Source organism: Leucoraja erinacea, chromosome 19, assembly GCF_028641065.1.
Source record: "Leucoraja erinacea ecotype New England chromosome 19, Leri_hhj_1, whole genome shotgun sequence".
NCBI lineage: Eukaryota > Metazoa > Chordata > Chondrichthyes > Rajiformes > Rajidae > Leucoraja > Leucoraja erinaceus.
The window spans coordinates 13112306-13137607 of record NC_073395.1 but is presented as its reverse complement, the minus strand read 5'-3'; the positions used below and the strand labels follow the sequence as shown (position 1 = coordinate 13137607).

Below are 25302 nucleotides of genomic sequence, written 5' to 3'. Positions count from 1 at the left end.
CGTGGAAGCCCCTTGGCCCACCGAGTTCATGCCGACCAACAAACACCCTTGGGCGCTAGGGACAATTTACAGTAGCCAATTAACCTCCAAACCTGCATGTCTTCGGAATGTGGGAGGAAACCTGAGCGCCCAGCGAAAACTCACACGGTCACAGGAAGAATGTACAAACTCTGTGCAGACAGCACCCGCAGTCAAGATCGAACCCGAGTCTCTGGCGCTGTAAGGCAGCAGCTCTACTGTTGCGCCACCGTGCTCCCCCAAGTTTTGGAAGAGTAGATATGTGACTGGTCCTCCTCGGACAGCCTTGCATGTTATTCCCCCGGGATGGCAACGTATAACTCAATGTTGAGGGATAACATTAATTTTTCATACCAATAGCATATGCTTTACAATATACTTGCAGAGGCAGGTGAATTTCCATTCTGACAAGCTTCATTCCTCTCCTCCCCTCCTTTGTCCAAGTGTTTCAGAAATTGATTCCCTCTTTGCTCCTTCTGTCCGAAAGATGGAAACTAATGTTGGGACTCACACAGCGTGATCCCAGATAGTAATTCTCTTCCTCCAGCCAATATAGAGCCATACCGACAGAACATTACTTCCATCAGCAATATCTCCATCTCAAAGCATTTGTCGTGAAGCTGGTCATGATTGATGTAAACCAATCACACTGTGTGTAAAAAAAAAAGGTCTCAAACCCGAAACGCTGCATTCCCTCCATAGACGCTGCCATGCCCGCTGTGCTCCTCCAAACTTTGTGTTTTGATCAAACAGCGTTTGCTTGCAAAGTGAATTGCAGCCTCTCTCAGTGGGTTTAAACTTTTGGCCTTGTTACTCAGAAAATTTAGGACCGCAAGAAAAGTAGATGACAGAAAAGGAAAATAAGACACAAAGTTTATTAACAAATATTAACAATATAATTCCAAATGCGCCCAATTGTGACTCCACAGAACTATTTTTGAGGCATTAAAACAAACAAAACAGGTGCAGGAGGCGGCCATTCGGCCCTTTGAGTCAGCACCATTCAATTCGATCATGGCTGATCATCCAAAATCTGTACCCCATTCCTGCTTTCTCCAGAGGAGATATCATGCTGGCCTCAGTAGGACACCAATCCAGATGTTGGACCACAGAGGGGTCCTGATCTTGAACATCATCCATCCTTGTTCTCCAGAGATGCTGTTGGACCCACTGAGTTACTCCAGATAGTTTAGTTTAGTTTAGAGATACAGGTCCTTTGGCCCACAGTGTCTTCGCCCACCAGCGATCCACGCACATTATCCTACGCACACTAGGGACGATTTACATTTATCTCAAGGCAATTAACCTACAAACCGCTACGTCTTTGGAGTAGGGGAGGAAACCGAAGATCTCGGAGAACACAATAGACAATAGACAATAGGTGCAGGAGTAGGTCATTCGGCCCTTCGAGCCAGCGTCGCCATTCAATGTGATCATGGATGATCATCCTCAATCAGTACCCCGTTCCTGCCTTCTCCTCATATCCCCGGACTCCGCTATCTTTAAGTCACGCAGTCACGGGATGAACGTACAAACACCTAATGAGTTATTGAGTTGGGCCCAGAATTTCCCGGAGAAAATAAATTGTTTCAACTTTGGCCTTGTTACTCGGAAAATTTAGGACCACAGAGATGCTGCCTGACCCGCTGAGTTACTCCAGCATTTTGTGTCTATCTTCGGTGTAAACCAGCATATGTAGTTCCTTCCTAGACTTACAATTTCCCATTGTCCCCACACCCCCACTTGACCGGAAGGTTGCATTTGCTCTCCAAGAGCGTCCTGGACCCAATCAGCGAGGGCCTGGCAAGTTGTTCAGGACGATTGGCGAGAACGAGCCCTTCTTGCAAGTGTGAAGAGAGCTGACAGGCACAAAAGTCACACCGTCAACTTTGCAGTGACACTTTGAGAATGTTTCTGGTCATTGTCTGGAAGTCAAATCCATTAAATATTTTACACAAAATATCAAATGATCAAGCATTTTAATTAAACAAAATCACCTCAAACTGCTGATTGAAGCCATTTAATAGTAAGATTAAACGAGAACTTACCAGTTCGAAGTTTGATCTGTATTTTATGAGGAGTAACATTGAGGGAATACATGAAACGCCAAGTAGTCCGCATGCGCATCATTCTTCAAAGCAGCGGTGTGAATCACAGATACCTGTAATGACTTAAACATAGTAAGATTAGAGAAAAGGATACCAGTCAAGTTTATGATCCAGGGTGGGAGCGGAGGGCATGTATTCCCTCAACGTTACTCCTCATAAAATACAGATCAAACTTCGAACTGGTAAGTTCTCGTTTAATCTTACTATTTTACTTTGGAGTCACGTGAGGGACTCCATGAAGATTTCAAAGCTCTGTGATTCTTGCCGTGGATGAGTCCATGACACACATCTGCCTTGGTATAGGGGAGAAATGTATTCGACATCCATACGGTATGTAGATGCAACAACCAAATTTATTAACAAAAGAAATCATAAAACCCCGTATATTCATCGGGACAAATTATATTACAGAACTTAAAATAGTTTTTGAAAAAGTTCCAGTTTCCTCCACTGGTTTATTATAAAATTTACGGAAAGTTCCTTCTGATGACCATCCTGCCGTCTTGAAGATCTGATCCAATGGAACATCCAACTTGTATGCTGCCGACGTAGCTGCAGCCCTGGTGGAGTGAGATTTAAAACAATTAGTATCTGTACCTGCTTTAGTAAGTACTTGTTTTATCCATTTGGAAATGGTCTGTTTTGTTATTCGTTTATGAGGCTGTCTGTGGCTAATGAGCAGTGCCATTTCTGTGCCTCTGATGGTTTTGGTTTGTTTAATGTATTCTTTTAGATGTGTTACCACACAGTCGTTCATCTGCAGGGTAGTTATTGAAAATCACTTTTCGGCCTGCCGACCCGTCTGTTCTGTTTTACCAGTTCCTGGATGTAAAAATGTAAATTTCCCTGCGAACTGGTCATGTTATCCAGCCTCAATTTGTGTAGGGAGTGCGCCCTTTGTGCTGTGACCAATGCCATCAGCATGACCGTTTTTAAGGTCAAAGTCTGTAATGACAGGCTAGTGGCTGGAGTCCAGTTCCTTAGTAGATTCAGAACGATGCCAACGTCCCATATATGGGAGTATCTGGCCTTAGGAGGGTTAGCATTGAATATGCCCCTCATGAGCTTGGTTACCAAAGGGTGTGACCCCACAGGCTGTCGTTCCGTTTCTCTCCAGAGGTAGGTAGACAGGGCACTTCTGGCACAGTTGATGGCGCTGTACGTAAGTCGTTCGTCATGGTGTAAATTTACCAGAAATTCCAATACCGGTTGAATGTTCGTAGGTCTGTGGATAATGTTGTTCTGGTTGCAATACCTGTGCCATTTTCTGATATATACTAGGTATTGATTTTTTGTTGACTCTCGTTGGGCTCCAGCGATCATGTTCATAGCTCTCGTTGTTAAGCCCAGGTGTAATAAAGGAGCTTTCAGACTCTACAAACCAAAACGTTAATGTGACGATGACAAGGATGACTTGTCCTAGTTGCTGGATTTACCAGTAGATCCGGTCTGTGTTGAATGGTGATGTGAGGTTCTAATATCATCTCCTGTACCACTGGGAACCATGGTTGGGTAGGCCAATCGGGTACTATTAAGATACCAGACGCAGAGTCTTGTCTTATCTTACTTAGTACCCGACTGATGAGGCAGAAGGGAGGGAATGCATAAAAGAACAATTTCCCCCAATGCAGCGAAAAAGCATCTGTAGCTGCTGCCCCAGGGTCTGGTTCCCATGATACATATTTTGGCACTTGGTGGTTAAGCCTGGATGCGAATAGATCGACATCTGGTGTTCCGTATCGTGCTGTAATTTCAGCAAATACTTTTTTGTCCAACATCCATTCGATGTTCTCATTGAATTTGCGTGACCTGGTGTCTGCCACTAAGTTTTGTCTACCTGGTAAGTAGGTAGCTGATATCCAAATTCCTCTGCGGATACACCATTGCCAGATCTTGTTTGCCAGATTGTCACATGATGTCGATTTGTTTCCACCCATGTGGTTGATGTATGCTACCACAGTGGTGTTATCAATTTGTAATCTCACATGCTGGTGAGATAACCCTAAGCAATATGACTTAAGGCCGTGAAAAGCTCCCAACATTTCTAAATAATTTATGCCCAAAGTGTGTAGTAATGATGACTCCTGTTCATTCCATCTGCCACCACAGCTGGTGATGGAATCCGTCGCACCTCATCCGAGAGCACTAGCATCCGTTTGTAGTGTGATAGACGGATTGCTGATAATGATTGGATTGGAACAATGCCTAATGTTTTCTTTCCACCATTGTAGTTCTAATATGACTTCTTTTGGTAGTTCCATAGGTCTATCAAAATGACCTCCAAAGGTCCGAATTGTGCAGCTGGAAAAGCTGCTATTATCTTGCCAATCATTCTCGCCACCTGTCTAATAGATGGTTTTCTTGTGTCAATGATTTTGCTGCAATCCTCCTCGAGGGCTATTGCTTTGTCTTGTGGCAAAGTCACTGACATAAGAACTGAGTTAATGGTAAATCCCAAGAAATCCATTGTTGTTGAAGGTTTCAATTTAGATTTAATTGGATGGATAATGAATCGTAGACTTTCAAATAATTGTATGGTGGCTGTTATTGTTAATTCTGCTTGTTTTACCCTTTTGCCCAATATAAGTATATCATCCAAATAAGCCATCACAATGTGTTTATGTTCCCGTAGGAAAGCTAAGGCTGGTTTTAATATTTTAGTAAATAACCTAGGTGCAGAAGTAAGTCCATTTGGTAGTGCTCTGTATTGCCAGAGTTGATCCATCCAATTAAATTTCAAACAACGTCTGTGGTCACCTGTTATGGGTACTGAATAGTAAGCATCTTTTAAATCAATGCTTGCCATGTAGTAACCTTTGGAGATTAATAGTTTAGCAGTAGCAAAGGTTTCCATTTTGAAGTGAATATATTTTACAAAAACATTCAAATTACTCAAATCTATGATGATGCGGCAACCACCATCTTGGACACGAATTCTAAAGGTTCGTGTTGGGTTTGTTCAATTATCCCCATTTTATGGAGTCTCTGCAGTTCAGCATGTGCTTTTGCTTTATCTTTGCCCTTAAGCCTGAACACTCTGTTCGGTACATGCTGGACTGGAGGATTATGTGGTTGTAAGAACTCTATCGTGTATCCCTGGATACTGCTTAGGATATAAGTATCTGATGTTAACTTATACCATGTATCCAGAAAAAAGTGTAATCTGCCACCAACACCCATGCTTTCGTTAATTAGTAAGGGACCAGACCTACCTACCTCTATGGTTACCAGTGGTCTTATTTCTTCCCTTGTCCCCGAGGACGTTGAGGCCCCGGTGTCTTGATTTGTGTTGTTGTAGATGGGTGCATCTTCCACGAGGGCCGGCCTGGGCCATGTCCTAAAAAAGACCGCTGTTGGATTGGTCTTGCCCTCGACTGTTCCCTGGAGTAGTCCTTGCGACCCATGAGTGCATAGGGGTGGTACTTCTGGGGGTGGCGTTTGGTTGCTTTTATGATTCCCAGGGCTTTGGATTCTTCGTCCAAATCTTTTACTTACCTGTTTTGGTAGGTCCTCTCCAAACAGGTAAGTCTTTTCGGTGGTTGTTTCCGTTCTGCATAATCCTGCATATTTTGGGTCTAGTACCGGCTGTATGCTCTTCTTTCTGATATTATTTAGTTCATATTGGGTATTGCAGAAGAGGGCCAGGGCATCTTTCTGGTGTTGATTCATATCTTCCTCATCCAGGGTTCGTGTGAATGCTGTTATCCCTGCGGTGAGGGTTTTAAGTACTTTTTGCAGCAAGACATCCCTTGTCCTGATGCTTGCTCCTACTTGCTTCCAAATACATGCATTCACGGTTGGGACATTAAGGGATTTACAGTTTCCAGGTTGCAAGTGACGCCCCATGGTGTCAATTAGGGCTTGTCCCTGTAGCTGGTTCAGGGACATGTAATTAATACTTGCCGCTAACCTGGCTGGTAAATTATCCCCTGTGAGTTCTGGTTTTGCGAATTGAGCCACCAAGTAAGTTCCCATTCACCCCTTGCACTGAGTTTTCCATCAGTTCCTGTTCAGGGTCAGTCCAAATCTGCCCTTCTATGCTGTCCTAGGAGGCAATAGATGCCGAATACAGCCCTGAATAAGGTACTGCAGAGGGGCTGAATGTCTGCCCAGTAGAGCCAGACCCCCTCTGGGGTATTGCCTCCATCAGCCGCTCCATTTTCATCCAGTGCTCTCGGGCACCTGGCTCTTGCGGCTTATCCTGGACCAGCTGCTGCTCCAACGCGGTACAGAGCTTTTGAGCGCTGACCGCTCGCGGTCGCTGGTCCCGCAGCTCAAACACGTTCCAGTGATCTCGGTCACTGGTCGCTTGCTGCTCCTCCAATTTCTTCAGCCCCACAGACCCCTGAGCGTAGGTGGCGTGGGGCTGTTCGAAATCCGAGTCGTCCGAAAGAACGGCTCTGTCGGTTTTACGTTTAGCCTTTCCACCCGCCGGTGTTGAGGCTAGCTCCGCACAGGTGCTCCCGACAATGGAGTCAAGCCCTGCCGTCTGCCGCCGCTGGCTGCCCGTTCCTGCACGGCTCTCCCCCGCCAGCTTTTTTGCAGCTTTGGTTCGTCTTCTGTCCATCCTAGAGGTAAGAAAAACGTAGATCTCTTGCCTGTCTTCGCTGGTTTTATACACCAGCCGTTTAGGAAGAACGTCCTTCCTCCATCGAAATGACTCGTGTAATGCGTGTAGCGTAATGATGCGCATGCGGACTAGCGGGATCTTCATGGAGTCCCTCACGTGACTCCGAAGTAAAATATAAGTACAATTAAAACATCACCTTCTGTAATCTTACCTTGCTTCCTCTGTAAAACCCTTCACTGAAGTGAATGGCATTAGCAAAGCCAAGATGAACACACACCATGTCAGCGGGCTTCGTGCCTAAGGGCTGGCAAATCTCATAAGGTGACAGAAAGTACCATTAGGTTTGCCAGCCGGAATCTCTTCATGGGTTCGGCATTTGTGGCCATGTATCGAAATCCCAAACTGCTTGCAGGCAGTCAGTTTGCCATGGAATTCCTGGCATTTGCTGCCAAGATTCATCCCTGTGTATCAACATACCTGCGACTGTAGACTGTGGCTTGGCACCTGGACTATAGATGATGCAGTGGAACGTGCACGAGTTGCAGACAGAGTGGCGCCCTCTATAACCACACTGAAAGATAGTATTACAGTCCATTATTCTCAAATTAAACACTGGGGTAAATAAATGGTGACGCACCAATTCCAACGATATAGTATCTGTGGCGGTAAACATCCCAGCCTGCTGTGCACCAGGGTGTTCGGACGTAAACAACGTCAGGCAGCTGAGGTTGCGGGAAAGGTCCACAGACATGTGTTTGAAGGGGGAAAGTGAGGGAGAAATTTGAAGCAATTTCACAATTATTCACCCCCAATCTTACCGTGGATTCTTGGTGCAACTCCCTTTGCTTTAGACTTTTTATTTTATTTTATTTTTATTTTATTATTTATTTCGAACAGAATAAAAGAATAAAAAGCAAGTGTGAAACAGCATACAAAAAACAAAACAAGAATATTTATAAAGTGTCATAAACAATATCTATAAATAAATGAAATCGTATGTGTCCGAAAAGGAGCAGGAAGAAGCCAAAGCTTATTAATTCCCACCCCTTATTCAACTGCTTGTAATTATCTTATACAAATTTAGCAGCTATATCTACACCATATGTACACCAGCCATTATATGTACACCAGATACAGCGTGGAAACAGGCTCTTCGGCCTACCAAGACCAGCGATCACCCCCTACACTGGCACAATCCTACATACTAGGGTCAATTTACAATGTCACCAAAGCCAATTGACCTACAGACCTGTATGTCTGTGGAGTGCAGGAGGAAACCGGAGCACCCGGAGAAATCCTAGGTGGTCACGGGGAAAACGCACAAACTCCGTACAGACAGCAACCGTAGGCAGGATCAAACCCGGGTCTCTGGCGCTGCAAGGCAGCAACTCTACTGCTGTGCCACTGTGCCACCCAGGGTCTGGGGACAACAGTAAATTGTAAGTGGTGGGCCCAACTCACTAACATCTGAGCCGCCAACTTGAAGACAATTCAACCTATTCTGCACGCTGCTTATTTTCTCTTTGGCACTGTTTGTTGTGCTCATGCATGGTCTGATTTGACTGGATAGCACGCAAAACAAAGTTAATCATTGCATAGCGGTACGTATGACACTGCTAATGCGATAGCACCACACCAAGTGGGAAAGACTGGGTCAGCCTTTCACTTTCTAGTAATGGAAAGATCAGTCGGAGAAATTGGAAGAGGAAGGGAGAGAATGTCCCTTGCAATGATCAAGGGAGACAAAGGCAGGCTGACAGTGGAGCAGGAGACGTAATGACTGCCGTATTTTAGGTGCTTATTGTCGCTGATTTTCTAAGGGAAATTTAACACCTCATTGAACGAGATAATGAGTCACAGTTGAAATCCTCCTTGTTTTGCCAGCCATCGCTGAGTGTTTCAGAAACAAACAAGCAGACAGACATGTCTGTGAGGTAGCAGAAATGTATTTAATTTACCACCTGCTGGTTTGTAATTCTAATACAGAATAGTGTTCATTGACTAACTAGATATTTCAAGCATTGTTTCTCTTAAATATCATTTTCCTGATACAAATATTACAGTCCTCGGCAAGTCTATTCAATGAGAGAATCCCTTTGCCGTCACTTGATGAAGATGGGGCTCTCTCTTCCTTTGGAACGCTTTCTCCGGGGCTGGACGACATCTTCGTCGTCTTCCTCCGAATCCACGTTAACCATCGTGCGCTCGGAGTCGGCCTTAGAGGGCGGCGGCGGCGCTGGGAATATCCTACCCGGGAATAGAGCCGCGACCTTCACCTCGAAGTATTGCGCCAAGGTCCTTCCAGCGTGGGCGACTTCAGACTCAGGCTGCAAAAGTTTCGTTAAGTTTAGAGATACAGCGCAGGAACAGGCCCCTTCGGTCCACCGAGTCCGCGCCAACCAGCGATCCCCGCAAATTAACACTACCCTACACGCACCAGGGACAATTTACACTCATACCAAGCCAATTAACCGACAAACCTGAACGTCTTTGGAATGTGGGAGGACACCGGAGATCTCGGAGAAAGGCCACGCAGGTCACGGGGAAAACGTACACACTCCGTACAGACAAGCACCCATAATCAGGATCGAACCCGGGTCTCCGGCATTGTAAGGCAGCAGCTGCACCACCGCGCCGCTTCAGAACGGAGGCAAGCGCGACTTAAAGGCCAAGGCTATTCTGCTCATTCATCAAAGGCAGCAGACATCTTCTGACTTACAGACGTGGAGGTTCCCGTTTGTTGAGGGAAGGAGGGAAGAGGAGGTGGGGGGAAATATGGATGATGTTAAGTCACCGAGCGGTTTAGGAAGGGGAGAATGAGGACGTTAAGGGAGTGAAAGCGTGGAACAAGGCGGTCATGTTACCAGATTAATAATCTGGGGAGAATTCCATTCACATCATGGCGTCTGGAGATTTGAGATCGTTAACTTAATAATACGCAATAATAAAGCAAATATGTGACGGCTAAAACAAGTCAGGTGAGAGTGTGAGTTGTTCCATCTCCCAACTCTCCAACATCTACAAGGGAGAAGTCAGGCGGGAAATAGAATTCTTTACACTTGCCCGGAGGTGTGCAGCACTCATGAAGTTCAATCCAATCCAGGTCAAAGGAACCTATACAGTTCACAGCTCAGCTAAGGTGTATTGTAGCTACACTGTGCAGTATTTACAAGGTGTACAGCAAAAGCTTGCTAAGACTTCTCTGAAATCATCTTTTAATGTTTAGTTTAGTTCAGTTTAGAGATACAGCAGGAAGTCCGTACCGACGAGCAATCCCTGCACATTAACACAAGCCTACACACACTAGGGACAATTTACACTTATACCAAGTATACAGACCCAAGCCAATTAACCTACAAACCTGTACGTCTTTGGAGTGTGGGAGGAGACTGAAGATCTTGGAGAAAACCCACGCGGTCACAGGGAGAATTTACAAACTCCGTACAGGTAGCACCCGTAGTGGGGATGGTACCGGGGTCTCTGGCGCTGTAAGTCAGCAACTCTACCGCTGCGCCACCATGCCTCCCATCTCCCAAACCCATGTGCATTGGATCCTGACCTGGAAAAATATGACCGTTCTTGGGTCAAAACGTGGACTACTTTCACTGCATGGGGTTGAGGGTGGTAGCCTGAGAGCAATTAGAGATGGGCAAGAAATGCTGGCCTTCACAATGTGCCCAGATGCCCTGAAAGCTGGGTTAGCAGCTGAAGAAGGTGACATGAGGGAAATTTTAGATATTCAGAACACGTGAATAAATGCTTTATAATCCAAACTGCAACCAAGCACAAGGCGCAATTCTGAACGTCAACTTTTTAACTTCTTTACGAATCATTTTTAATGTAGCCAAAGTATACCCAAACACATAAATTCAGAAGTTTGTTGTACCAAGATCATAATTTGGTCTTTTTTTAGTGTCGGAGCCGCTGGAGAATGCAAGGAGTTTGTCACAGTTCCCCAATAGGCATCTGGAAGTGGTACAAAGTCACACATACACACATGCAGGCACGCACGCACCAGCAGGTAGGCATGCACATCTGCATGCACACAGACAAATGCACGCATGCACTCATGTACACACACAAACATATTGATATACTGCCTGATAAGGCAGACAAATGCACATAACAGAGAATGGAAAGCAAAGTGGGGCAACTACACCCTGCTGTTAAGACTTCAGTGTGTTAGTTCGAGAGTGTGAAGCTGAAACCTAGCCCGTGTTTGCGCTTGGAATTACCTCTTACCTCATTGAATTCCCCACAGTTCTTAAAAATCAGCCTGATATCTGCCACAAAGTCCTCGGCTCTCTGATAGTGCTGTGCGTGTTGCTTCTGCAGTTTATTTTTCACAGTGCACATGTCCATTGGCTTCTTTATAATCTTGTAGTAGTCAGGAACCTGCAAACAATGAGCAGCTGCCGCTTAGTGCCAATGAAGCTGTGGTCACAGGATGTGTGCAACTGATGAATAATGTGGAAAGGCTCATGTATTACAGTTAAAGCACCAAAGCTGAACTCAATACTTTGAAATCCGGTGGACAGGAATATCCTTTATGTTTAGTTTAGTTTAGTTTAGAGATATAGCGCGGAAACAGGCCCTTCGGCCCACCGAGCCTGCACCAACCACCAGTGATCCCGTACATTAATACTATTCTACACACAATAGGGACAATTTACAGTTATACCAAGCCGATTAGCCTACAAACCTGTACGTCTGCGGAGTGTGGGTGGAAGCCGATGATCTCGGAGAAAACCCACGCGATCATGGAAGGAACGTACAAACTTTGTACAGACAGCACCCGTAGTCAGGATCGAACCGGGGTCTCTGGAGCTGTAAGTCAGCAACTCTACTGCTGCACCACCGTGCCGCCTTCAGGAAAGGGAAACCTACCTGGATCATACGGCACTTAAGGCTTTGGTAAAATCCGGCTGGCCATTTCCCTTTCAGATTGCTTCAAGAAGAGTTGACCTGCTTGCAAACCTATATAAAAGAGGACAGGGGACCTTCCCCCAGAGGACGCGATCTCTGCACACCTTCTAGTTTAATTTAGTTTAGGGACACAGCACGCAAACATGACCTTGGGTCCACCGAGTCTGCACCGATCATTCATCACCCGTACACATTAGTTCTACGTTATCCTACTTGCTCACCCACTCCCTACACATCAGGGGCAATTTTTTTCTTTAGAGGCCAATTAAATTTTTCTTTAGAGGCCAAATCAATTTTTCTTTAGAGGCCAACAGCTACTTGCTCGAATGGCCGAATGGCCTACTCCTGCACCTATTTTCTAACCTACAAACCTGCACATCATTGGGACGTGGGAGGAAACCGGAGCATCCGGAACAACCGGAGGAGTGTGATCGCAAGGGTTTTCTCCGGGTGCTCCGGTTTCCTCCCACATTATAAATATGTACAGGTTTGTCGGTTAATTGGCTTTGGTGACATTACAATCTGGAGAAATCCACAGGGAACGCGTGCAAACACCACACAGACTGCGCCCGATGTCGGGATCGAACCCGGGTCTCTGGCGCTGTGAGGCAGCATCTCCACCTGCTGTGCCACTGCATGTGCCGATGGACCATTTTAGGTGTGGTCCAATATCCCGACTCACAGCGAAGGAAAGGCTCGCCGAGTGCGGCACGGGACCATGTGCGGGCAGGGACTCGGGCTCTTTAGGACAGAAGGGACACAGGTACTTACAACAGAAGCAGGAACTGGTTCTTGGAAGGCAACGCTCATCTCATCACAGTACAAAGAAAGCAGCAGGTTCTCGCATTTCTGTAAGAAACACATTACTTGTTACTTGGAATCATAGTCATTTATTGTCCATGTTCCTGTCCAAATGTCTTTTAAATGTTGTTATAGTATCTGCTTGAACTACCTTCTCCAGCAGCTCATTCCATATATCCACCACTCTGTGTGTGACTAAGTTGCTCCTCAGGTTCCTATTAAATCTTTCTCCTCTCACCTTAAACCTATGTTCTCTGGTTCTTGATTCCCCTACTATGGCATCTACTCTATCTATTTCCCTTGTGATCTTATACACCTCTATACGGTCACTCATCATCCTCCTGTGCACCAATGAATAGTCCTAGCCTGCCCAACCTATCGCTATAGCTCAGGCCCTCAAGTTCTGGCAACATCCTTGTAAATCTTCTCGGCATTCTATTTGCTTACAACATATTTCCTATACCAAATGTACTTGTTACTTTCCAATGGAAAGGCTCAGTAACCTGGTCCACACTCTCATAACATCTCTTTATCATTTAACTAGACTAAGTGGGGCCTGTTGGGTCCCAGCATCACATGGGAAGACTGGTCACCAACGCAATATTCCACCTCTCCACCAATTCCAATATTGCTCGCCAGTGTTGTTGCGCTAGTATGGGTGTTGCGGACCGAAGGTACTGGTTTCCAGAGGGTTAGTATAGACATTGTGGGCCGAATGGATTCTTGGGCTGGCAGCCAACTGTTGCAACGATTTTAAAAGCCAAGCCAAGGCAAACAATTGGGCAGCAGCCACCCGACAACCAAAATTCATTTTGTGAACACAAACTTTTTTTAAAGGCGAGGCAAACAATTGGGCAGCAGCCACCTTACAGCCGCATCGAGGGGACTCACCGCGGAATAGACGTGCGTTCAGTGGTATTCGCAGCTCAGAGAGCCGTGACCCTCTCGCTTCCTGGGTCTGGCAGAGTGAGGGACTACACTTCTGGGTTTTATGGTCCTTCCCCCCTGCCGCCAGCAGGGGCAGCAGAGAGAATGGGGAATTTTTTAAAAAACATTAATATATCTCTGATTTTTCATCGATGGGAAAAATCCTCCGATCCCAGAAGGCGGAGGGGGGCTCTGAGCGAGGTGGCCAAAAATGACGGCCATAGGTGGCAGCGTTCTCTCGGAAATCGCAGCATAGTGGGCCAAAAGCGGTCAAGATCAGACTTTTAATAATATAGATATCTTATTACAGTCCACGATGTATTGCTGCAGAAATGTTGGGATCGAGGCAGCACGTCAGCTACCATCAACATCACAGAGTGTTGTTAAGCCATGATCAGAACAACTCACCTCATCTTCAAAAGAATTATTTCCAGCTCAAATGGTCTAGCAGGTCTTAGATTTCATATCTGATCCCCAAATGATTGATTCTCAAAGATCCTAACACTCACTGCACCGTACTGATGGCCAAGTAAGACCTTCAAATGAGATTTCTACCACTGACGTTATGAAGAGGTGAGAATGTACAAACTACGTACAGGAAGCACCCCATAGTCAGGATCTAACCCGGGCCTCTGGCGCTGTAAGACAGCAACTCTACCGCTGTGACACCATGCCGCCCCGGTTACTCCAGTCTATTCCCAAATCCCAACAACGCACAGATATGCAGGTGAAATGACCACGGTGAATTGCCCCCAAGTGTGCAGATAGGTGGTTAAATCTGGGAGAAATTGATGAGAACATGAGAAGAATAAAAAACTAGGATGGGTGCAGTTGAGTGCTTGGATGTCGTTGTGGGCTTGATGGGCTGAACAATCTGTTTCCATGTTGTCTCATTCTGTGCAGCATGAGGAAAGTAGAATTGAACAAACACGGCTTTTATCTGCAGGAGACACAAGAAACTGCAGTTGCTGGAATCGTGAGCAAAGTGCTGGAGGAATACAGCAAGTCAGGCAGCATTTGTGGAGTGAATGGACGGACAACGTTTCGTGTCGTGTGTTAAGAAGGGTCCCAACTGGAGGCGGTGTCCGTCGTTTTCCTCCGTAGATGCTGCCTGATCTGCCGAGTTCCTCCAGCACCTTGTGTTTTTGTACTTGCAGGAGGTTGGAAGAGAGGGGATTTGATTGAATCATACAAGATGTTGAAGAGTCTTGACAGGGTGGGATAGGGGAGGGAGCTGCCTGCCATGGGAGAATCTCACATCTGGTGAGCATATGTACTTATAGGAGAACAAAGCCTCAATTATTCCCACATGGCACCTTTTGACACCACTTCATCCCCCTCAGCACAGCACTGGTCTGTCAGCCTCGATCACGGTCAAAGTTTGAAGTGAGTCTTGAACCCACAATTTTCCAGTGCAAAACCAAATGAGACACATTTAACATAAGAGGCTGAAATGTTTCATGATTAATGTTTCATGATGAATCTTATGTCAGTCAAGTTTAGTTTTAGTTTTAGAGATGCAGCGCGGAAGCTGGCCCTTCGGCCCACTGAGTCTGTGCGGACCAGTGATCCCCATACACTAACACTATCCTACACGCTAGGGATAATTTACAATCTTTACTGAGGCCAGTTAACGTAAAACCTGTACGCCTTTGAGAGTGTGGACGGAAACCAGAGCATTAGGAGAAAACCCACACGATCACAGGGAGAACGTACAAACTCGGTACAGGCAGCACCCGTAGTCAGGATCGAACCCGGGTCTCTGGCGCCGTAATGCCCCCGTCCCACTTAGGAAACCTGAACGGAAACCTCTGGAGACTTTACGCCCCACCCAAGGTTTCTGTGCGGCTCCCGGAAGTTTTTGTCAGTCTCCCCACCTGCTTCCACTACCTGCAACCTCTGGCACCCACCTGCAACCTCCGGGAACCGCACGGAAACCTTGGGTGGGGCGCAAAGTCTCCAGAGGTTTCCGTTCAGGTTTCCTAAGTGGGACAGGGGCATTGGGCAGCAACTCTACCACTGCGCCACCGTGCCGTCCAGTGCTCATGCTAGTGTTCAGTTCTTCTGCACTGCTCATTTTTGACGGGACACATACCCTTTGATCAACTGGGGGCATCTCCGGAGCCCCCGCTACTTTCCGCTTCTCGCCCACTTGCCACTGCTCGTCGCAGTCGTACGTCACCCCGGGGTTCACCAGGTCACGGCAGAACGTACAGATCCACTCGCCGCTGAGGGAAACAAACAGACTGGTTCAGTTTCAGAATAAGGGGTAGCCCAGTTAGGACTGTGATGAGGAAAAAACTTTCACCCAGAGAGTTGTGAATCTGTGCAATTCTCGGCCACAGAAGGCAGTGAAGGCCAATTCACTGGATGTTTTCAAGAGAGAGTTAAGGGCCTGTCCCACCAGCATGCGATTGCATGCGTCTAGCGCGACCAAACGGAAGCAGAGTTCGCGCTAAGTTCGCGCTAAGTACGCGGTAAGTTCTCACCAATTAGCTGGGCAGGAGGCAGATCGACTAAATTTGGACGTTGCACGGCGTCGGGCGGTGACGTCATTGCGCAACGCCATGCGCTAAGCGTACGCCGTCAAGACGCTGCGTACGACGTTAAGATGCAGCATACGACGTTGAGACGCTGCGTACGGCGGCCTCAATGCGGCTGCGGGCCGACAGGCCGTTGGCGCGCGGGATTTTCGAACACTGCAAGATTTTTGGAGCCCCACGCGATGTCGGAACCAGCCCCGCATAACTCCATACGCCTCCACCGATCAAAGTGGGACCGGCCCCGCGGGCAGTACGCCTCAGCGCCACGTTTGGTCGCGCTGGCTATCACATTTCGGCCCTTTAGATTTACTCTTAGACAGATTTTTGGAGCCCCACGCGATGTCGGAATCAGCCCCGCATATTGACTCCATACGCCTCCACCGATCAAAGTTTGGGGGACCGATTTAGTGCCGCAGAGACAAAGTACGCCTCAAGCGACCACGTTATGGATCGCGAAAGCTAGCAGAGGCATGCTTTAAATCGCTTGCAAGGTGATATGTGGTAACAAGGAACAGCAGATGCTGGTTTAAACAAAGGACACAAAGTGCTGGAGTTCAGGGGGTAGCTCTTGGGGCTAACATGAGGTTGATAGACTAATGGGAGAAATGCAGGAACAAATGGTACAATGCTACTGAACGTTGGAACGGACATTCGTCATGATCATGATCAGCCATGATCATATTGAATGGTGGTGCTGGCTCGAGGGGCTGAATGGCCTACTCCTGCACCTATTTTCTATGTTTCTATTTAACAGACGGCACGTGGAGCCATTTTGGGGAAGCCACATCTGAGGAAGGGTGTGGGCGCTAGAGAGGGTGCAGAAGAGGTTTACGAGAATGATCTCAGGAACAATTGGGCTAATACGATGATGAGCGAATGACGGCACTGGGTCTGTACTTGCTGGAGTTTAGAAGGATGAAGGGGTGGACCTCATTGATAGTTTGCGGAAGGCACAAAGCTGGGTGGCAGTGTGATCTGCGAGGAGGATGCTATGAGGATGCAGGGTGACTTGTTGTGTGAGTGGGCAGATGCAGTATAATGTGGATAAATATGAGGTTATCCACTTTGATGGCAAGAACAGAAAGGCAGATTATTATCTGAATGGTGTCAGATTAGGAAACGGGGAGTTTCAACGTGACCTGGGTGTGCTTGTACATCAGTCACCGAAAGTTAGCATGCAGGTACAGCAGGCAGTGAAGAAAGCTAATGGCATGTTGACCTTCATTGCGAGAGGATTTGAGTTTAGGAGTAAGGAGGTCCTACTGCAGTTGTACAATGCCCTGGTGAGCCCGCACCTGGAATATTGTGTGCAATTTTGGTCTCCTAATTTGAGGAAGGACATTCTTGCTATTGAGGGAGTGCAGCATAGGTTCACCTGGTTAATTCCCAGGATTTCAGGGCTGACATATGATTAAAGATGGGGTTGACTGGGCTGGTATTCGCTGGAATTTAGAAGAATGAGAGATTTTATAGAAACATATAAAATTCTTAAAGGATTGGACAGGCTAGATGCAGGAAAAATGTTCCCGATGTTGGGGGATTCCAGAACCAGGGATCCCAGTTTAAGAATAAGGGGCAGGCCAGTTCTGGCCAGGTGCAACAGAGGCACTTGTAAAGGAGCTGGCCAGTTACTCCAAAGATAGACATAAAAAGCTGGTGTAATTCAGCAGCATCTCTGGAGAAAAGGAACAGGTGACGTTTCTGGTCAAGACCCTTTTTCACACACCAGGTAAGGAACTGCAGATTTTGGTTTACACCATCAATGTTGGAGTAACGCAGCGGGTCAAGAAACAACTCTGGAGTCAGAGAATCATAGAGTGATACAACTTGGAAACAGGCCCTTCGGCCCAACATCCCCGTACTGACCAACATGTCCTATCTACACTCGTCCCACTTGTCCGCGTTTAATCCATATCCCTCCATGTACCTGTCTAACTGTTTCTCAAACGTTGGGATGGTCCCTGCCTCTTGCAGTTTGTTTTATAAAAGGAATAAGTGAGATTTTTGATCGAGACCCTTCTTCAGACTGAGAGTCAGGGTGGAGGGATTCCTGTTTCTCATTTAAATGCAGAATTGGAGTTACCGGAAATGTATCATCAAAATTCAAAAGGAACACTGATCTCTGAGTTCTTGGCCTGAGAATTGCTGGCTGACGCTAAACAGAAGCTCAGCTCTTGGGCATGGGTTTAATGGTCACCCATTTCAATGGGAGCCAGTGTTCCTGTCTGATGCACCAAACACTGCTCCCTCTTCAGCATTAGGTTGCCAATCTCATTCAGAAAAGAAATAAGAGAACCTACAGTTAAAGAACAAGTGCAGTCCTGCCGGTTAGCTTTTGGCTATCCTGAAGGGTCATGCATACAATAATAATCCTTGAGCAACGACTGTAGTCAAGCAGGCAAGATACAACATGTGGGTGTTCGAGTCAAGGAGTGTCGGTGGAAGGTGGGTGAGGTTCTTCCACCAGCGATCCTTGCACAATTATACCAAGCCGATTAACCTACAGTTGCTGTAAGGCAGCAACTCTATTGCTGCACCAGATGAAAAAGGGTCCCGCCCCGAAAGGGCACCTATCCATTTTCGCTAGAGAAGCTGCCGGACGCGCTGAGTCACTCCAGCCCTTTGTTGTCTATATTTAATGCAGTCAATTAGGCTGCAAAACTGGGTGAGGAAACACAAAGGCGGAGACTGTTGGAAATAAAAACCCACCAATGCTCTCAATTTACCGCGTCATCTCAACGTCCTCTGGTACCCTAGCACCGGAAAACAATTTGAATAGGATCTATCCTATTTGCATTTGAATGATTCGTGGTGAGCCACTTCTGCTTTCTCTTGAAGGGCCTTGTTTCATAGAACGATGGCTTGTGTAAGGGGACAGAGACTGCATTTGCACAGCGTGCGATTTAGGGCACAGTTAAAAAAGGCTCCTAGTGCCAATACCAGAATCCTGTGCCAATACCAGGCTCCTAGTGCCACTACCAGTGTCCCATTCCACAGTCATCAACTCAATTGGGGCAACTACATCTACTAGTGTAGATGGGACATGTTGGCTGGTGTGGACACGTTGGGCCGAAGGATCTGTTTCCACACAGTAACACTCCACGGCTCTATATAATTAATATTGCGGCAAGAACGAGCCAGCGTTGCGTATTCCATGGAAAGTGACTTGCTCCCAGCTCTCCAAAGCCCGTCAATCATCTACAAGACACTCAAAGCAAGTGGTTGACCAATTTTGACCCATGGACAACGTCAAAACTAGAAATTCAAAACCATTCGGTCAGCAGCCAATTTATTACACTATGGACACACTGCACAATGAACCCTTCCTCAAAAGCAACCCAACATGCTTGGATAGGGTGGATGTGGAGATGATGTTTCCACTAGTGGGAGATCCCAGGACCAGAGGTCATAGCTTCAGAATTAAAGGGCGTTCCTTTAGGGAGAAGGTGAGGAGGAATATCTTTCGTCAGAGGGTGGTGAATCTGTGGAATTCATTGCCTCAGAAGGCTGTGGAGGCCAATTCAATAGACAGTTTTAAGGCAGAGATAGATAGATTCTTGATTAGTACGGGTGTCAAGGGTTATGGGGAGAAGGCAGGAGAATGGGGTTAAGAGGGATAGATAGATCAGCCATGATTGAATGGTGGGGTAGACGATGGGCTGAATGGCCTCATTCTGCTCCTAACACATGAAATTATGAATAAATCCCAAAGCTCCTAACGTCCAAAGGTAAAAGAACAACAGCAAAGGAAAGCACGTTTGCCTCGTCTCACTTCACCCCGAGTTGCAAAAGTATTGTCGTCATTGCTAGGTCCAAACCCTGGAATTCACTGCACACCCTCATTCTGGGAATGCCTTCATTGCAAGGATGGGATTGGATCAAGAAATGGACCACCATACCTTCTCAAGGCCAATTAGGTTAAACAGAAAGTGTTGGCCTTGCCAGTGAAGCCCACATCCCAATCACAAAATTCTAACGAAACTGAACGTCATTCAGAAGGCAGCTTTCCGTGGGGTGGCTTTACACTTGATGAGGCAAAAAGCCCTTATAAGAACGGGAGGGGAAAGTTGACACATCTTACCTTGGAAAAGTGAGGAGAGTGGGCACGTGGCAGACAAGATGAAAGACTTTGGGGCACTTCTCGCAGCAGAGTAGGTCGCCTCCGTTCTGACAGACGGCACACCAGTCTTCATTTGGATCGTCCTCTTTACTGTTGTCACCTCCTGCCCGGAGCGGCTTGTGTGAGGTGCCGGAGGCCTGGGACTGCCTATCATTGGGGGCGGCGGTATTGGGCAAGGGAGGCGCTGTGCTGTCCGGAGGGTCCCCTCTGATGGTGCCGTCTTGCTGAATGCCCACCCGCCCCTCCATCACCAACTTGTGGGGGCGGTAAGTCGCTGCGCTGTTCTGCTGGGTCGCCAGCTGGAAGGGAGAGAGCAGGCAGAATAGATTACAGCTGCTTGAAAGTTCACAAGGACGACTGGAGAAGAGATCAGTTTAGTTCAGGGGTACAGCATGGAAACAAATCCATTCTCCCCACCGAGTCCACGCCGACCATCGCACTAGTTCTACCTTATCACACTCTCTCATCCACTCCCTCACACACGAGGGGCAATGTAACAGGGGCCAATTGACCGGCAAATACGTACGTCTTTGGCAAGTGGGAGGAAACCGGAGCATCCGGAGGAAACCCATGCGGTCACATGTGCAAACTCCACATGGATAGCGCCCGAGGTCAGGGTTGAACCCGGGTCTCTGGCGCTGCGAGGGAGGCAAGTTGCACAATGACAAGATGGCAGGATTGCCTCCGAGCTCCAGTGACCTGGCTTCCAACATGATCTCCAGTGCTGTCTGTGTGGAGGAAACATAGAAACATAGAAAATAGGTGCAGGAGGAGGCCATTCGGCCCTTCGAGCCAGCACCGCCATTCATTGTGATCATGGCTGATCGTCCCCTATCAATAACCCGTGCCTGCCTTCTCCCCATATCCCTTGACTCCACTAGCCCCTAGAGCTCTATCTAATTCTCTCTTAAATCCAACCAGTGATTTGGCCTCCACTGCCCTCTGTGGCAGGGAATTCCATAAATTCACAACTCTCCGGGTGAAAAAGTTTTTTCGCACCTCAGTCTTAAATGACCTCCCCTTTATTCTAAGACTGTGGTCCCTGGTTCTGGAAAACACATTCTCCGTGACCACATAGATTTCTTCCTACATCACAAAGGTGTATGAGTTGTTAGGTTAGGTTGCCACTATAAATTGCCACTGGTGTGTAGGTGAGTGAGTGAGTGGTAGAATCTTGAGAAGAAGTGGGGGGGGGAGGGGGGGAGATTGATGGGAATGTGGCTAGAATGAAAATTGGGATGAACACAGGATTAGTGCAAGTGGATAGCAGGTGGCTGGCATGGGTTTAGTGGGCCGAAGCACCCAGTTTCTGTGCCACATCTCTCTACAACAAGACCGCCACACCCTTTCAAGGCACACACAGGCATAGACGGACAGTGTTGGATTTACTCAAGGGTTCAGATAGAATCTCTGGAGGACATGGATAGGTGATCTTTCAAGTCTGGACCTTACCCCAGACTCGACCTGAAACGTCACCCATCCATGTCCTCCAGAGATGCAGTTTGACCCGCTGAGTTTCACCAGCACTCTGTGTTTTGCTCAAGGTTCCAGCATCTGCAGTTCCTCATTTCTACACAGACACATTGTAGATCACAAGCTGACAAAGTGATCCACTACATCTGTTTACAATGCGATGTGGAGTACCCAACCCACGGCCGTGAAGCGTTTGAGCCTCCAACTGTCATGGTTACACACCACAGAATTTGGCTTAGGAAGTAGAAACAAAGAACAGAATCTGATTTATACCAAAGATAAACAAAGTGCAGGAGTAACCCAGTGGGTCAGGCAGAGTCTCTGGAGAAAAAGGATGGGTGACGTTTCGAGTCAGGACCAGTCTGAAGACCATCTTTTTTCTCCAGAGACTCTGCCTGGCCCGCTGCGTTACTCCAGCACTTTGTGTCTATCTTGGGCTGAGGAAGTTCCTGCCGTAATACCATCCACACACTGATCACTGGGCTGAGAGCAATGAGAAACCTGCCGCTGATGAAAATCATGACCAAAACTGCAGATGCTGAAAATCCCAGCCAAAAAACGAAAAAATGCTGGAAATGCTCTGCGGGTCAGGCAGCATCTGTGGAGAGAGAAACGGTGAGCCTTTTTTTGGTCTTTCATCAGAACAGTTCTTGCATGAAGAGTTCTCCCCTCACAGTCTAAATAACAACTGGAGTTGCTGGAAAGTGTCTGCTGACTGGTGAGTGAGGTGGTTGTATAGCACAGATCGAGGCCCTTCGGCCCATCCAATCCATGCCGACCCAATTGACAACTCCTTGGATTCTGCACGGCTTATACTTTATGTGAAATAGTTTGAAAACGCACAAATAAAAACTTAAAAGCTTTGACTTTGACGAAGGTCGGTGTGGGCAAGTGGGATGCTAGGCCTGTTCCCACGCTGTACGACTGTGACTACATGACTCTATAACTGACCAGGCTGGGATCCGTGGTCTCTTCTACAGGCTCTTGCTTCACCACAATGATGGGGAAATCGCACAGGTTCACCTCCGACGCCGGCTCCTGCTTCACTTTGATTGATTCAAGGCGAATGACCGGTGGCATCTGCTGTGGCTCAGGCCTCGATAGCCTGCCCGATGTGGTGCAGCTGCAAGAACGTGAGAGAAACAACGTCAGGCAGAGAGATGGAGGCAAGAGAAGAGTGGGGGAGAGAGAGAGAGAGAGAGAGAGAGAGAGAGAGACAGAGAGAGAGAAAGAGAGAGAGAGAGAGAGAGAGAGAGAGAGAGAGAGAGGGAGAGAGAGAGAGAGAGAGAGAGGAGAGAGAGAGAGAGAGAGAGAGAGAGTGAGGGAGTGGGGGAGAGGGAGAGGGAGGGAGAGAGAGAGAGAGAGAGAGAGAGAGAGAGAGAGAGAGAGAGAGGAAGAAAGAGAGGGAGTGAGGGGAGAGAGCGTGGAGGCAAAATAGGGAGGGAGGGAAGGATGGAGGGAGAGATGGTAGGGAGGGAAGGAGGGGAGGGAGGGAGGGAGAGAGAGGGAGAGCGAGAGGGACTGAGAAAGATAGAAGGGAAAGTTATTGAGTAATGGGGTAGTTCACAGGTTCTCACCTCCCTCTGCTGCCAGTATTGGAGCTGCTGGAAGTGTGTCCATATCCATGCACACTGGTGACCATCACTGTCCCTGGGGAGAGAGAGAGAGAGAAAGCCTGAGCATAACGTGCCAGATACTGAATACACATTGTGCCCCTATCGCAGCGCTTGCAGCTCAGGCGAGTGTTTTATTGGGCGTGAATTTCAGCGGAACCTAATCCCAATCTTGTCCTGAGTGGCCACCATTTTGTTGTGGGCCACACAAACACGAGACCAGAACTCGCAACATTAAAACGCTAGCTAGAACATGCATTGATCTAAAGGTGTCCTCGTGCTAACTGCAGGAGGACTGGCTGACTTTGCTGGGTTTTTGCAAGCCCGACCAGGTCGCAGGCAGGAGCCTGGTGGAGATCTATGGAGAATATTACTTTCCGCTCTCCAAAACAAGTGAAAAATAACACAACGGGAGATGTGTGGTGCAAGCAGATAGCAGTTGTCAGCATCAGTGGGCTTGGTATTTCTTCCAGCGAGCCCCTGTCAACCATCCAGAAGCAGAAACATTTTATATAGAAATAGACATGAGCGGCGCGGTGGCGCAGCGGGAAAGCCGCTGCCTTACAGCGCCACAGACCCGGGTTCGATCCTGACTACGGGTGCTGTCTGTACGGAGTTTGTACGTTCCCCCCATGACCTGAGCGGGTTTTCCCCGGGATGTCCCGTTTTCCTCCCTCACTCCGAACAAGTACAGGTTTGTAGGTTAATCGGCTTGGTGTAATTCTAAATTGTTCCTAGCGTGTAGGGTAGGGTTAGCATGCGGGGATCGCTGGTCGGCACGGACTCGGTGGGCCGAAGGGCCTGTTTCCCCGCTTTGTCTCTAAACTAAACTAGACTAAGATAAAAGCCAATGCCGTGCCAACGCTAAAACATTCCTGACTCCAGAGTGTCAGCAACAGGTTTCAAAGTTTGACACCAAACTCTTTTCTGTTGATGCCCCGAGTTGGCAAACGACCTAATTGTTTCATTTCAGGTTAGTTTATTGTCATGTGTACCGAGGTACAGTGGAAAGCTTATGTTGCGTGCTCATTGTGTAATTGTGAGAAACATAGAAACATAAAAAATAGGCACAGGAGTAGGCCATTCGGCCCTTCGATCATGGCTGATCATCTAAAATCAGTACCCCGTTCCTGCTTTCTCCCCATATCCCTTGATTCCATTAGCCCTAAGAGCTAAATCTAACCCTCTCTTGAAAACATCCAGTGAATTGACCTCCACAGCCTTCTGTGGCAGAAAATTCCACAGATTCACAACTCTCTGGGTGAAATAGTTTTTCCTCATCTCTGTCCTAAATGACCTTATTCTTAAACTGTGACCCCTGGTTCTGGACTTCCCCCGCAACATCGGGAACATATTTCCTGCATCTAGCCTGTCCAATCCCTTAAGAATTGTGCATGTTTCTATAAGATTGTTGGAGCAGACTTACCCATGTGTCCGGGCGATGGTGCCGAAGGAGCGGGAGAAGGGTTTGTGCTGGTTGCTGATGGCCTTGCCGGTGAGCAGTTGCCGTTCTTTTCTCTGACCAGCAAACTTTCCAGCAATACTGTCCCTGCATCGTCCAGCTGCAGAGCAAAGGGAACAAAGAGCTTTAGCACTCGTTGCTGCGTTTTGGACGATAGAAGATCAGTCACCGGTTGATCAGTCCATCACATGGCCCAACCTCTGGCGTTGCTGATGTGTAACAGGCGGGGGAACAAGTTGCAGAGATTTACCCTCTCTCACCACCAGATGTACTAATCAATTTCACATTATTGTTCACGTTCACAAGTTTCTGGTAGAATTAGGCCATTCGGCCCATCGAGTCCACTCCGCCATTCAATCATGGCTGATCGCTGCCTCCCAATCCCATTTTCCTGATTTCTCCCCATAAACCGTGACATCCGTTCTAATCAAGAATTTGTCTATCTATAATATAAATTTTATATCTCTGATATAAAAATATCAACTGACTTGGTGTCCCACAGCCCTCTGTGGCAAAGAGTTCCACAGATTAACTACCCTCTGATTAAAGAAGTTCCTCCTCACCTCCTTTCCAAAAGAGCACCCTTTACTTCTGAGGCTACGACCTCTAGTCCTATACTCTCCCACCAGTGGAAACATCCTTTCCACATCCCCCACATATTGAACGTGGCAGCAACTGTGGGCAAATTGCCTGCGTAGCAATTGCACTTCTAAAGTAATTCAAAAGTGTTTAGGCAATGAA

At 47.3% G+C, this 25302-nt stretch overlaps 1 protein-coding gene across 3 annotated transcripts in view; it reads right to left on the bottom strand.

Annotated features, from left to right (window-relative positions):
- Positions 1-8624: 8624 nt before the first annotated feature.
- LOC129706230 (transcription intermediary factor 1-alpha-like) overlaps positions 8625-25302 on the bottom strand; it is a 99982-nt gene continuing 83304 nt past the window's right edge. For 2 of the 3 annotated variants that reach the window (XM_055650339.1, XM_055650341.1), the window contains 8 exons: positions 24526-24661; positions 23064-23136; positions 22438-22609; positions 19975-20312; positions 15446-15578; positions 12394-12471; positions 10939-11091; positions 8625-9023 (listed from right to left, as the gene is read on the bottom strand). In XM_055650339.1, coding sequence (XP_055506314.1) covers positions 8799-9023; positions 10939-11091; positions 12394-12471; positions 15446-15578; positions 19975-20312; positions 22438-22609; positions 23064-23136; positions 24526-24661 — 1308 coding nt within the window. In that variant the 3' untranslated portion in view covers positions 8625-8798. The remainder of the gene's footprint in view (positions 9024-10938; positions 11092-12393; positions 12472-15445; positions 15579-19974; positions 20313-22437; positions 22610-23063; positions 23137-24525; positions 24662-25302) is intronic. The other variant, XM_055650340.1, reaches the window with a different exon arrangement.